Source organism: Protopterus annectens, chromosome 11.part0 (assembly GCF_019279795.1).
Source record: "Protopterus annectens isolate FY-2018-M chromosome 11.part0, PAN1.0, whole genome shotgun sequence".
In the NCBI taxonomy this organism is placed as follows: Eukaryota; Metazoa; Chordata; order Ceratodontiformes; family Protopteridae; genus Protopterus; species Protopterus annectens.
The window spans coordinates 216,901,110-216,916,512 of NC_056745.1; the positions used below are offsets into that span (position 1 = coordinate 216,901,110).

General features: G+C 40.7%; 1 protein-coding gene across 1 annotated transcript in view; it reads right to left on the reverse strand.

Annotated features, from left to right (window-relative positions):
* The window catches only part of VEZT (vezatin, adherens junctions transmembrane protein), a gene marked incomplete in the record, with an annotated part of 850,549 nt that overhangs the window by 331,676 nt on the left and 503,470 nt on the right, over positions 1–15,403 (reverse strand). The window contains 1 exon segment of the mRNA XM_044087638.1: positions 4,904–5,041. Within this exon segment, the coding sequence (XP_043943573.1) occupies positions 4,904–5,041 (138 nt within the window).

A 15,403-nucleotide genomic window follows, 5' to 3' on the forward strand; every position in this document is an offset into this window, starting at 1 on the left:
CTTAATATGAGAAACTGACAAACGTACAGCCAAAGCAAACATAATTCCTGAGCAGCTTTGGGGCAGGGGTGTCTGAAAGCAGTGTTCAATAAACTCCTTTCCAAACAACATCTCAAACAGCTGCAACACTTGCAGTCCAATTTTTCTTTTTTATTTTATAACCTGAAGCAGGGATATTTTGATTTTACTTCAGATGGCTCGTGTGTGGGACAAGTGTGGCAAAAACAAAGGTAAAACATTATCTCCCAATATACACATGCACTGCTTGTTATGACAACAGGCAACACACATCATTGTTAGCACCGAATTATGACTTTTGTCTGTAGAAAACTCTTATGCTTTAGTATTCAGTGATAAAGTACTGCTGGCTTTGCTCACATCACTTGAATTAATATTTTATCAATATCATCTAAGCACTGCACTATGTTACACAAGGATGCTCTTTTACAAAGATTAATTTTAACAATGACAACCTTTACAGCATAAACAGTGAGCTAAACACAGTACAGTTGTGCAATTAACACTTACCATAAAAGTAGGTGTTCAAATTGATCACTGTTGCAGTAGTCTAAGCTATATGGGTTGCATCTTGCCCAAGATATGACAACTGTCCAGCTTCCAAAGCTTAAGGGCACCTTCCATGTGTCAAGTACTGAGCAGTGTGAGGATCGTAGTATGCAGCCAGTGGTTAGGGTACCAAACCTTCAGAGCTTTCTTGCTCCAGAGTAAGGAAGGGTTGAACCATGCAAGCTATGTATGTACTAGTTAGAAAAAAAGGAAAAGGTATCCACACCATGGCATAAAATAAAATATGGGGATGGAGGGAGGGATGTTCCTACTGCAACAGTGATCTATTCGAACATCTACCCTTTTGGTAAGTTTAATTACACAACTGCATTTAGTTCATTATTAGATCACAGTTGCAGTACATGGTTGGAATACCAGAGCTTAGAAATAAAGCCTACTGGCCGATAAATCCATCTCTATCATTAATCCTCTCTTTCCTCTGTCTGTCCTTCAAGACATACCTGAAACTGGCTCATCTTCATCTATCACACAAAAAAATCCTAAAAGTGCTATCAAAAGCAAAAAAAAAAAATACTACACTGATGTTTCCTGACAGTATCCCTGGATGCATCTTAAACAGCAAGAAGCATAACTTAGCCATCCCCCTGACAACACTGTTCAACCTCAGCCTCCATACAGGTTTTGTACCAAGCAAATGGAGAACAGCTACAGTCATTCACCTACATAAAGAAGGACCTTCCACAGACTCATGGAACTATTCAAGGACACCAGGAACCTCCAAATACTGGACTCATCTCAGTTTGGACTAGTCAAGGGCAGGGTCATACTTACTCAACTTGGTGAATGTTTTTGAAAAAGGTCACCAAAGCATTGGATGAAGTTAAAACTGTACTTGCTGCATACACTGACCTTGTCAAAACTTTTGACACAATCCCATATTCTGGCACAGTAGAAAAACTAAAACTGGGAAAAAATCCCCTAAGTCACTTGCTGGATAGCCAAATGGCTCACAGATGGGAAGCAGGAAGTCAAAATAGGGGAACTAAGGCAGCTTTGCAGTAGAGCGCTGTTTGCTCCCTCACTGGAAACCAACTTTCGGTCTCCCTTGCCTGCAGAGGATAGCCAAACAGCCGCAAATGACATGTCTGTCACTTGGTCCTTAGCAGTGCAGTCCCCCAGGATTCTGTGCTGGTACCTCTCCTATTTGGCATCTACCTCTCTGAAGAAAGAGCCTATACCAAAGGGGTCTGGCTGATTAAGTTTACAGATGACTGCAAGCTAGGAGCAGTTAATGAATCCCAAAATAACTTGGCCATCCTGCAGGAAAATTTGTCCCAAATAAATAACTGGTGCCAAAATCATAGACTGAAACTGCATGCCAAAAAATGCATTATCCTATCCTCTGGGAAGCCATCTACCTTGGGGAACTACCACAATGACAATACACCATTAAGAGTTGACCCATTTGTTCAGGATTTGAAGACTTAAGTAAGCAGTGACCTAACTTTCAACCGACATGTGCCCACTGTCATAAGACAGTTCTTCTATACCGAACAGCTTATACACAAGGGGATTGTGTCTAGACCCAGGGATGTCACTGCCTCCCTTTAGTCAGTCCTCATTAAGCCAATACAGTATAATGCCGCCTTTATCATGCATCTGTCCGGACATATGTAACAAATGGAATGCCCATAGAGCTATCCTACTAATAGGACACAAGGCCTAAACACTAAACAGTATGTCCTACATGGACTGACTCAAAGCCTTGTTACTATACTCAGTATCCTACAGACTGCCAAGAGGTGACCTGCATCTGGCAGACAAGACATATTCAGACCCAGTGCTAATGAAGTTACAGCACATCAGCGGTACAGGGATCTAAACCTCTTCTGAAACATCAAAAGACTGGCTTAGAGGGATAGGTACATCACAAGGAGGATATCACAGATATGGAACAGACTCTCCATCAATGTAAAACAAAGCTGATCCCTGTCCATATCCAACTGCAACTTGGATCTATGCATGGGAAACAGAAAATGTACCACCAGGACTACCCACTATAATGTGCAGAGACACCTCCTAAATGCTTTATTCCATGCATGTGCCCCCTTAAATTATATATGGTACAATCACAATTATTCTCACTAGGGGTAACATATAATTACTGATCGTGGGATGGGTAAGGCCAATCTAACACCAGATACGATAGGTTAACTCAACAGCTAAAAGGGAAATTGACTAGGCTTAAAATAGCTTGCAGGGCAGCTTGCTTAATATTTACCTATGTAAATATGAAAGGGGAGAGGAAGAAGGATCAGAGTCTTGGATACCCTGAAGAATAGTCCTAGTAAAGCCTGCTCTGTACCTAGAGAAAAAGTCTAATTTGTATTGCTTGATGAGAGTATGCACAAATAAGCAAGTTGCTGTCTCAAGCATATTTCTGGAATCCATACCTTTACAAAAAGCCACAGACATAGCCAAAACTTAAGTAGAATGGGTCTTGACCCTGCCTGGAAGTGTCTTACTACAAAAGCTAATACCCATTAGAGAAGTATTCAGAAATTGTCATTTTCAACACTGTCTTTTTCTCTTACTTTTATATAAGACAGTTAAATGGAATTCCTGAAGGTTTTTGCCCTGCAAATACAGTATCTGGGCCACCTGTCTTCTAGGTGGATGGATACATAAAATCTCTTTCAAGAACAGTTTCATGTGAGGCGGAGCAGAATTGGACAGATAAGAGATGGCAGAGAAATGAATATTGATAGAAAAGAAGGAAAGGTCAGTGGATAACTTACACAAATGCTCTAGAATCAGAGGAATCTGTGCATGATAAGGGTCCCTGGTTTCTTATTTTGGCATCAAGCAAAAAATATTTTCTACTAAGGGAAATATTGCTGCAGGCTGAGGAAAATCCAGCTGTAATAAGTCATATCTTTGCTGGGATTCTGGAATAATTTTGCTACCAATGAAACAATTCCATCATCCTGGAAATAGCATTGGAAAAAAGATAAGTCTTCAGGAAGAGAATCTAAAGAAAAACTTTCCTCGGAATCTGATTCTGCTTGCTGTGGAATAGGCACTTAAGAAACACAATCAAAATCTAATTCCTACCCCTCAGACTAAGAATCAGAATCTGAGAGAGTAAAATAGTTTTATTTTAAAATTCTGGGAAGGCTCAGAACTAAATGACTGAAAGGCTTGTAATAAGCTCTTCTTCACTGTCCACCGTATGTGAAACAGGAGATGAAAAATGCCCTTATGCTTTGTTTTCTTTTCTTGGGGGACCCCCCCCCCCCCGAAGACAGGTCCCTTCTCTTGGCATCAAGCTCCTTAAGGCAGCTTTGCAGTACAGCATCGTCTGCTCCCTCACTGGACACCAACTCTAAGTCTCCCTTGCCTGCAGAGGACAGCCAAACAGCCGCAAATTACATGTCTGTCACCTGGTCCTTAGCAGCAACATGATCGGGATCAAGAGAACTTGAGTAGTCTGGGTTACCTCATATGGCCAGACCAGAGTCACTGATCTGTGGTGGATGTGAAGAGGAAGGTGGCATGAAGACAGAAGACTCTCGCACAACTTTCCTCTGGTCCATGCCTAAAAGGGTCTGATAAGCAGCTAGTGAAGCCTTAAACAGTTGGCGGTACGACATGACTGAAAAAAATATTTATTGTTTTGAGGTAAATTTTATAATGTTATGCCCCAAAACATCTAGTCCTAGTCCCTAATTACAATTTTCGATAGAAAATTAAAATCTTTTCTCACAAAAATTATAAGGAATTTTCCCACAGGGAACCCCGACTAAGGTAAAACGTTTTAATGGCTAAAAACATCAACTCTAGCTGTCTGCAAGAATTTCTGACAGAGAAGTAAAGCTTTGCTTCAAAAAACTGGCACAGTGGAAGGTATTTCCCAATGGGGTACATGTTTGCCCAGCCTTGAAGAACCACTAGCCAACTATCAACCACTCAAGTGCTTGAGTGGAAGAGCTCACTTCAACAGCAAGACAGTAATGAAGGTTTACTGACCTACCAACTTTATACCACTCTCCTTAAGTTGTCCACCATTTAGAAGGTGTGGAAGGTGCCCTTAAGCTTTAGAAGTAGACCGGTTGTCATATCCTGGAGAGGATACAACCTGTCTTGTTCAGGACTACTGCAACAGTGATCTAATGCTGAACATCTGGCATTACAGACCAGACTACAAAACAGCCACTTATATGACAATAAATTTCTGCGGCAGCCAAACTTGGTCTTTTATTGTTAACCAGATACATCAGACAATGCACTCCAATTCACTTTTGTACTTTATTTTACCCACTGAATATCAACATATTTCAAACAGTGTGATGACATTTGTAGACAGAAAGGATATGATGTCAGCATGTAGCGGGTGGCTAGCCTTGATGCTTGAAAGCTGGCTCTCACTGATCTGTATACTGCTTTCCTCAAGCCAATCAGATGCTGACCTGGCTGTTGCCCCGTTTTATTGAATGGACATGCAGCACTGACCCTGTCAAGCAAACTTGAAGAGTAAAATATAATACAACTATACAGGCGTCCTAAAGCATTACTAAATATCAAACAGCACGGCTTATGATGCATTTCTTAGTACATACTTGGTTTACAAACAGCCCACAACTCTGATGAAAGAAAAAAATTGAACTGTGGCACAGAAACTAAAATCATGCAACTCCTGTTATACACTTCACAAACACTGCTCTTGTGTAGATTTCTAAGTAGTTTACTGCTCAAAAGACATGTGGTTTCAAACTATGTTACATTACAAGTTGAAGTAAAAACAAAAACATTATGGTTACTATTCTATTTAACAGAAAAATAAAATAAAAAATCCTAGTCTTTAAATGTAACTTCAGAAAAGAAACAATGTTTATGAAATCATTAAGGACATCAGCAACCATAACAACATATTACATGCACTTTTCAACTGTATTTCAACATTTCATGATTCTCAAACTGTTTTAGATAACAGACCTGTCAAGTGTGGCTGTGTGCCTCGACATAAAAAGTAACTTAACCACAAAAGCAAATTATTTCTCCTTATACATTTTCTAAAGTGCACTGCATTCAAAAACTTAACTCAAAATTGGACTTATAGGTTCATAGGTGTTTACTAGGCTAATGACCACAAAAGGCCTTTTTAAGCCTAGCCATGTATCCCAAATCTCTGATAAGTTCTGATACCCTTGATAAGTGTAAGCATATTACTCGGAGTGCTGCAAAACTGTCTTTCCTGGAGAAGGATAGTAAAAAAAGGAAACAGTGACAATTACTCACCATATTCACAAATATCAGACCAACTAATGCCCTCCAAGAAAGCAACCAGCTTTCCCATTAGCAGTCTCTCCAACATTCTCCCTGCACTAAGCTAGCAAGTCTGTAGTTCTTGGATTTTGCATACATCCATTTTGTGAAACAATACCACATTTGTTGTCAGCCAGTTCACAGGCACTTCTGGAATGGCTAGCGATATATCAAAGACATCAATAAAGGGATTTGTCAGCATACTGGCCAAAGTCCTGACGGCTCTGCAAGGCAGCACATCTGATCAGTGAGTTGACTCTCAAAAAGGGTAGATGGTTTCCTCTCCACTCCCTTCCTTTCTGTTTGGTGTCTGTCCCTGCCTTCCCCACTGTGCCCTGCCTCACTCCTAACATGGCTCCTCTCCTGGCATTCCGCTGCAAAGAACGAAGCCAAGCATTCAGTGTCTCTGAGCCCCACCCAAATTTTTTAAATATCCCTCCCATCTTTGCTCAGCCTGGCCAGATTTGTTCTTCTGATCCCCCTCCTTTCTGCTGTGTCTTTCTTACCCTTCTTGATCCCTTCTGTTGACCCTCTATCAATGTCCATCTTTGCTGCCCTACTGTTAAGTATTCTTGTACCATGCCCCCCAAACTCCTCACCCACTTCTTTCCATCTCTTGTTTATGCCTTATCTTTTAGCCTCAACTGCAAGCCTCATATTTCTCTGTACCCACATTTGTCTTTTCATTTCTTCCTCAAATCCTTGCCCAAAGCTTTGAGAACACCATCTGCACCTGCCTTAAAAGGTAGGAGGCAAACCAGTTAAGGACTGTGGAAAAAAAAAGGCCGCAGCAAGAATGCAGATGCTCCAGAAGGATATCAAGATCCTTGGTGTTACTCCATCACAAGCTGAAGATAACATACAATAGCTCATCTCTTGTCACAATGAGGTCATAGGATTTTCTAATGAGGGTATTTAAAGACAATGTTTGGGATAAAGGGCATGTGGCATATTTACAAGACCTTTAGTTTGATCTCTCAGAATATCTTCTGCAGTGTGGCTCCTAAAAGATGTGCAGCTGTGCGTTACTGGACGCTATCTTCCCTCTACTGTTTATAAACCTGTTTATAGTTCAATGGTTGGTTTGACCATTTGTCTGTCCTTTGAATATTTATTGGTAGCATGGTTTTCCTAATAACTTGGAATTTTTACTGATAACTAAAGCCCACAAGGGGAATAGCATTCAGTTACAGTGTAGCTGGAGTGAATGCCTATGCAATTTCTTTCATTCTTTTTTTTTTTCTGGATAACTTTTTCTTCCATCTCTCACTGCTGACTTAAGGTACCTCAATGCTTCCCTTTGCTACTCCAATGCCTTGACAGGCTCCCTGGTAAGTACCACACCAGCAAGGTCTTCCTACCAGGACAGCACCTGCACAAGGAGTCCCTAGCTGCACAGGCTCTGCCAGGTGCGGCCATACAGCAATTGGGAAGAGGTTTTTATCTTTAGCCTATTCCCAACCCCAATGCTGACAAGTGTATTATGATGTGGTGGGCAGATCATGAGGTGTAGCTTAAGGGTGTACTCACCCAGCTGCAGCAGCCATGTCTGTTTTGTTCCCTCACTCACCACAGCGTGGTGATCTTTCGATGAGCCCCAGTCTGCGCTGGATCATCTGTCAATCAAGAAACCCTTTCCTCCCCCTCCATGCACTTTCAAGCTATTATATTCAACTAGGACTGCTTGTTTGTGTGTTTCATTAAAGGATATTCTGTTTTTAACTCAGTCGTGGACTACCTACTATTTCCTATTTTATTATATTATAGCTTGATTTTTATTAGTGAACTAGGTGCATAACATAATTCAAGGAGTGAACTTCACACCCTCCACACTGCAAAGTTTCTTCTAGGTTTAGATACAGACACTTGCATGTGAATTTGGCAAAGAAAATTTTCCAGAAAAGTCATTCAGCATGGCATCATGGACAAGGAAAAGTGGGGTAGTAACAATACTGACTGCAACAGGGGCTCCAATAGTGATAGAGGAGAAGACAGACAACAACTGCAGATTTGTGTTAATAAAGGACTACTGGCATGGGGAATGGATTACAATGGCATATGTTTACATTCCACATAAAACTACTAAGGGGTTTAAGAGTATTCCGGGCAAGACAATTGGCTTGCAGGACAGAAAATTATCCAATGGTGGGGACTGGAACCTGATGTGCAATAGTGAATATGTACAAGGAGGCCTAGAAGGGAAAATGTAACAAGAGGGTTGTTTTCTAAAGTATACGAGAATACTTGGAATGGAAGATGTGAAATTACTATCAGGAACCCAAACAATTTGCATTTTCCGAGGTATAACTGGGCTAGATTGGACAGAAACTATTTCACAGCAGTGTGGATATTTAATTGACAGTTTTAAATAAACATCCAGTAACTATTTCAGTCTTTATCAGTGCACAAAGATGCAGGGCAATCAAGTGAAAATGAGACACTGGCGCTTTCCCACTTGCCTATTAGAGAGAGGATTTTAAGGAATGGGTAGTGAAAGTGATTTAAGAGTTGCTAGGGAATGTACAAATTTCTTCAGAATGAAGGGCTGAGAAGTAGGACAAAATGAAACTCAGATTTAAAAATTCTGTAGAAATTAAAGAGAAAATGATGTCGGAAGGAAGTAATTGGAATTATTTAGCGGGATTATCAAAGGTTAAAATATTGCTAATGAAGGTAAATCTTAAGGAACAAGAAAAGGAGGAGTTATTCACTGCGAAAGGTAACACACAAGAGTAAGTAGATAACATGCATGAGTTTAGAAATGTCACTGCTAAGCAAGTATTTTTGATAACCCCAGAACACAAAAAAACTATTAGCAAAAAATCAGCCAACAGAAAGCAGAAAGGAGTGTTGCCAATATAGGGAAATTTATGACTGCAAAAATAACCAGAGACCCTATAGAGATATTGAGAGAAAGATTTCAGAAATTCTATGAAAATCCATATAAAGCACAGGAAAGAAGACTCAAATGGAACTTTTACAGAAGACAAATATGACATGGTTATTGGAAGGTGAAGCTCAAGAATTAACATTTAAGATGGGAGAGGATGCCATAAAAATATCACAGGAAAGTCTCCAGGAACAGATAGTTTTCCTAAGTCATAAAGATCTGGAAGGTTTTATTTAACTGGATTGTAGCATCTTGGAAGAAAGTTGTTGTGGCTGAACTATTCAAAGAGGGCAAAGACTCAAAATCCAATTTCATATAAATCAGTTTCAATTCTGAACCTTGATTACAAATTATATGACCAACTAAGACAATGGCTAAGGTGTTGCCAAAACTGACAAACATGGATTAATGTGGTTTTCTGGAAGGGAGACAAACATTTAGCAAAATTAAATAAAGGATTATGATCCAAAGGGAAGCACAGTGCATGACAACCCTGTTACTGTTGGTTGGTCTTGACACAAAGAAGGCATTCATTAGAATTAGCTGGGATTTTCTGGGTAGGATAATAGCAACATCTGCATTTCCTCACAGAATAATGTGATCAATTAGGAAGAAATATGAAGAGTCTGAGGCAAAAATCAAGGTGGGTGGGTTAGGGGTTACTCTGGGTTTGAATAGAAGAATCAAGTCAGGGTGCCATCTTTCTCCTTTAATTTGCCTTATACTTGGAGCCACTGGAAAAGGAAATAAGGGACTCACAAAGTCAAATGTACAACTGGTATGGTAATCAAGAAAAAATAGCCTTGTTTTCAGATATTTTTTATTTGATAAATCCAGAAACTGATATTTCATTGTTGTGGAACATTCTGAAACAGTTTCAAGTTTTATCCTCATTTACTTTATACCCTTAACAAAAAGACTACAGCAGTGAACTGTGTTCCCACACATGAATTGGTTCAGCAATACCCATATTTATGGGAACAGGAGAGTATGAATTAAATAGAGGTTTGGATTAAAAAGTTTCTATTACGGCAGCTAAGGATACATGGGAAGATCTAAACAAAAGATAATTCAAATAGCCTACAATTGGAAACTCTTGCTAAATATGGACAGTAAAGTGAAAGCAGTGAGGAAGTTTAGTCATTTTAGTACTGCATTAAGGTCAGGTACATTTTTAACAACCAGAGGAAAAGCTATGGATCACAATTAAGAACTGAAGGAACTGGGAGACAAAGCAGGCAAGAGTCAATTGGGCTTAGTTGTTTCTCCCCACAGAGCAAGGTAGTTTAGGATCAACAAATTTTAAGGTTTTAGTCTACAGCCACAAAGTTAAGGTTCAAATACATAGCACTAGCAGAATACTAGAAATCAAAAGTGAAAGAAAATATGTTGAAATGGAAAGGTGGAGCACAAAATAAAGAAGATTTTATATGTGTGCACTTAAGGAGAAAACCAGCATATAGGGTATTATACGTACAAGGAAGAAGAAAAATATTTTAAAAACTAAGCCAACAAGGGAACTGAGAAAAGATATTTACTCATAAGGATGACTGTAAGCAGGGACACAGAAAATAAGCAAAATGGAACTGGAATTTGGCAAAAATTAGCAAAGGAATCAAGGTACCAGGACCAAATAACTAGGGGAGGAATTGTTAGAGTGGGATGAGGGCAAGCAGCTCTAGCTGAATTCATAGCTAAACCTAGAATAGAAGCGGATGTAAAACAGGGACAGTTAGGTGGGGCATACAAAATAATGCATGACAACTATAAGAACGGATCAGAAAAGGTTAGAAAAGACTGTGAAATGAGAATAGAAAGACAATATATAAAGAAACAATGGCAGGATATTTGTATGGCTCTCAAGTATGTAACGAAGTCTAGAAGGTTTAGGATTTTGCATGGAAGTGTTTGCATATATATTTTTATACCAGAAGTAAAGACTTTTTCTGCAAGTATATAGCAATTGGTTCAAGTGAAATGGCAGAGAAGGGTATCTGGGAACATGATTTTTGGGAATATAATCAAATTTAAAAAATTCCCTACATAGTATTTTGTCAGAAATGTTGGGAGTGCAAATTACTTAAGTAAAGGAAAATTCTTTTGAGCTGGGATACAGAAAGTGAATTATCTATACACAGTAAAGCCCTACTAAATTTAATGTTGTTAGTTGCCAAAAAAGGAATTTCTAGGAAATGTAAATCAAATGCAAAACCAGCTGTAACAGAATTGTTGAAAGTTGTTAAAGATATAAAAGAACTGGAGGTAGGATCTTTAGAAAAGGGAAGGAGTAAAGTAAACAGAAAATTAACAGAATCTGTGGGAACAATATGTGCAATATAATGTTCAGAAGGAGTGATATTTCCGGGAACATAGGACTAGTGCAGGACTGTTCTGTAAAATTTTACCCCAACAGTAGATTTCCCTTTCTTCACTGTTGCAATATTCTTCACATAAGGGATCTCCTGCCAAGGATAGCCGAACATCTGGGCAGTATACCAAAGTCTTCATCTCTTATAGGTGTCGTATGTCACACACATGCTCCCTGGGCAAAACGTATGGCATAAAGCTGAAGTACGGACGCAAACACTCAGAACTGATCATCAGATGAAACCCATGATGCTTAATGGGTGAAAGCGCTTAGTGGAATTGAATATTTGTATTAAAGGTGTTCGTGACCGAGTCAAGGTTACCTGGTTTCTTATTTTACAAGTCTTTAGCTCTGGCAAAGCCTGCTCTGACCCTGGAAATAACACTTAACTTGTACTGTTTGGTGAAAGCATGGCCAGAGGACCAAGCAGCAGCCTCAGGGATAGACCTGGTATCCAGATTGTTGAAAAAAGCATAAGAGGAGGGATCTGCCCTAGTAGAATATGCCTATACAGTTGAGAAAAGCCATCTGCAATGAAAGAATCACTAAATGAAATGACATTAGAAATCCAGGAGGAGATGGATTGCTCAGAAACATCCAAACCCAAAGTCCTTGGATAAAAACAAAAAAAGCTGCTCAGATTTGTGGATAAGTTTAGTTTTGTTTAAACATCTAAGCTGTCTATGCAAATCTAAGGTGTAAAGAACCTTCTCACTGGCAGGCTGCGGAGAATGAAAAAGGGAAGGAAGAGGAATAGACTGATTAAGGGACAACTCACTGACCACCCTGGCCAAGAAAGAAGGATTAGTATGAAGAGACACCCTGCCTCTATGAAAAACTAAACAAGGAGGAATAGCTATGACAGCCTGAAGGTCAGACACTCTCTTGGCTGAAGTAAAAGCCAAAGGAAGAACAGTCTTCCAAGTATAATGTTGCAAGGATGCTGAAGAAACAAGCTCAAAAGTAGCCCAAGCCAATTTTTCAAGTACAAAACTGAGGTCCCAAGAAGGCGGAATAGGTTTCCTGGGAGGTCCAATATGAAGGATGCCTTTAAAGAATTGCTTTACCACAAACCTAGATGCCAAAGGAGGATTCAAGGGTAGACCAGCAGAAATAGCTGACAGGTGAGACTTCACTGAAGAATATGCCAACCTAACTTTAACCAGATCATAGAAATAAGAGAGTACCAAAGGAGCCTCCACTAACAGAGGATCCTAAAGGTGAGAGAGGCACCAGACAAAGTCTTTTCCATTTGGATATATACGATTTCTTGATAGTGGGTTTCCTGGCCTCTTTCAGAATTAAAAGCACCTCCTCAAAAAACAGGTGCCTAAAAGGGATCAAAACCTTATCACCCACATCATCAGTTGAAGACTGGACAAGTGAGGATGTACAAGAGATCCCTTGTCTTATGGGAGCAGATCCACCCATTGAGGCAACGGGTGGTGATTGTCCCTTGTCAGGTGAGAAAGAAGGTGAAACTAATGATGTCTGGGCCAAAAGGGAGTCACCATCACGATTCTGGGACAGTCTTACCTGATCTTGTTCAGAACTCATGGTAACAGAGAAAGGAGGGGAAAGGCATACAGAAACATCCACTTCCAAGGAAAACAGGGCATCCACTTTCCAAGCCAGAGGATTTGGGAATCTGGATCAGAATAGAAGAAAGTTGGTTCAGAGGGAGGCAAAAGATCTACCGGTGGAATACCCATGGATGGACAATTTCCAGGAACACACCTCTATGAAGCATCCATCCCTAAGCTTATGAGCCAGACATGCTCAAGGAGTCTACCACTAGATTGTGCTCTGAGGGAATGTAAACTGCCAGAAGAGTCACTTAATGCTAGACAGCTAGATCCCAGACTAGAAGAGCTGGTTTACAAAGAAGATAGGACTTTATGCCCCCCTTCTTGCTGACATACCACATCATTGTGTTAGTCTGTGAAAACTTTGAGGGCCCAGGATGAAAGACGGAGTGAAGGGCTTGCAAAGACAGCATCTCCTATATGCTGACTTGGTCGGACCTCTGATGAAGAGGCCAAAGACCCTGAGCCATTAGGGGGCAACAGGAAGCACCCCACCCCCTGTCTAGGGTATCTGTAAAGCGCTCCTGAGTGGGAACTGGAGCTTGAAAAGGAAACCTCGGGCTGATACACAGTTGATGAATCCACCACTGAAGTTCAAGTTTGAGACAGGAAAGAAAAGCTACCGGGAACTCCAAGGGATGGCAATATTGAAGCCACATCGATTTGAGGTACCACTGAAGTTTCCTCATATGGAACCTGGTGAGAGGGAGCATGGGAATGGTGGAAGCCATAAACAATAGTAACCTGAGAAACTGCCTGGCTGTCAGAGATGCCAGAGGAAGAAGGGACTGGAGAAAGGTTAACAGAGGCAGAGCCTTCGGTGTAGGCAGAGATGCCAACATGGGAACTGCCTGAAGGCTGCAGCCAAGGAAAATATGATCCTGGGAAGGCCCAGAACAGATTTCTGGAGGTTTATGGTGAACCACAGACTGTGTAATAGGCAAGTAGTAAACCTGAGACCTTGAAGCAGACTGCTGGGGGAAGGAGCCTGAACAAGCAGATCATCTAAATACGGGAAAAATCTAAACACCTTGAATCCTGCAAAAAGCAATAACAGGAGTGAGACATTTAGTGAATACCTTTGGGGCAGTAAAAAGCCCAAAGGCAAAGATGAGAACTGAAAATGCAAGGAAGAGTCAGAGAAATGTCAACATTTCCTAAAAAAAGGATGGATGGGGACATGAAGTTATGTGTTCTTGAGATCCAGAAAGAGAAAGACCTGTGGAAGAACAAGGAATAATGTCTGAAGGGATAATCTCCAAAAGGAATGAAGGAAGTTTGAGAAAGATTTCAGCAGAGAAAGATCCATAATTGGTCTGCATGTACCCTCCTTTCATGAGACCAAAAACATTCTGGAAAAAATAACCCTCTCTACCTGCATGGCCTCAGCCAAAGGATAATGAAGAACCTCTGGGAGATGACAGGCTACATAATACCTGAAAAGGGAGGAAATAATTTTCAAACTATGAAATATCCCTGATGGATAATAGGCAGAGCCCAAGAATCTGAAGTGATCAGGTACTAATTTGGAAGAGACAGGGAAAGACAAAGGAACAAGGAAGCCCGGATGAGGGAAGGAGGAAGCAAACCATCAAAGAGAACCAGGACTGTCCTTGGCTTCTGGAGGCAGGAGTCTGAGTAGCCTTATCAGGAGGAGGCACATGCCTAGAACCCTTCTTCCCCTTGAGAGGAGGGAAAGATTGCCTATGAACAAAGGTAGACTTGGATAGATAATTCCTCTGACATGTAGGAATGGGAGAAACATGAATATGTTTCAGTTCGTGCAAGGCTTTGCCTTGGTCTTGGACAGACTTGAAAAGGTCAGCAGCAACAGATCCAAAAAGACTTTTGCGACTGAAAGTAGAATCCAAAAGTTTGGCCTTAACGTCATCAAGCAAAGCCTGAGGACGAAGCCAAAAACAATGCTTTATAACTGAACCAAAGCAGCAGCTGTGAAAGAGGTATCAGCTGCATATATGCTGTATTTGATGCAATGGTGGGCAACATGTGAAGTGGAACCCAGCAGGGAAAGGGTCGGAGTCTTCTCCTCAGTGTCATGGAGGTCAGAAACCACTTTAGAAACCTAAGAAGAGAGCTAAAACATACCAAGGTATGATTCTGGTAGTTAATGGCACTAAATGACAAGGGGGCAGCAGTGTAAACTTTCCTGCCCAACCTTTCCATGGCCTTACTATACTTATCAGAGGGCAACAAGTTGGTGGAGGGCAACAATTTGGATGGTTAGTCAGAAGAGACTGACACTACAGAAGGGTCAGCAGATGGGCATGTATAAAGAATTTTGCACTCCTCAGGCATTTTGCAGAACCTACCTGGCTTCTTACAGGAGCAGGAGGTTGAGAGTCGGGTGGTACAGAAGCTGCTGAAAAGGTATCCAAAAGGGCAGCCAGAACAGGAGGAAGAGTAAATGGTTTGGGAGATTCCATCTATATGAGCTCATTATACCTTTCTGAACAACAGAGACTAGAGAACCATCCCATTTAAAACAATCCATCATACAGGCAATGGTATCCCCAAAGGAAAGCTCTTCCACAAAGGGGAGTTTGGACTTAAAAAAAATCCTCCTCCTCTGCACCATAGTACAAGAAGAAAGGCATATGGGAAGAATAAGCCAGGGATTCCTTCCCTGAGCCCAGATCCTCAGACGAATCCAATTTCCTAGGCCTCTTGGTGGAGAAGAACAGAGAC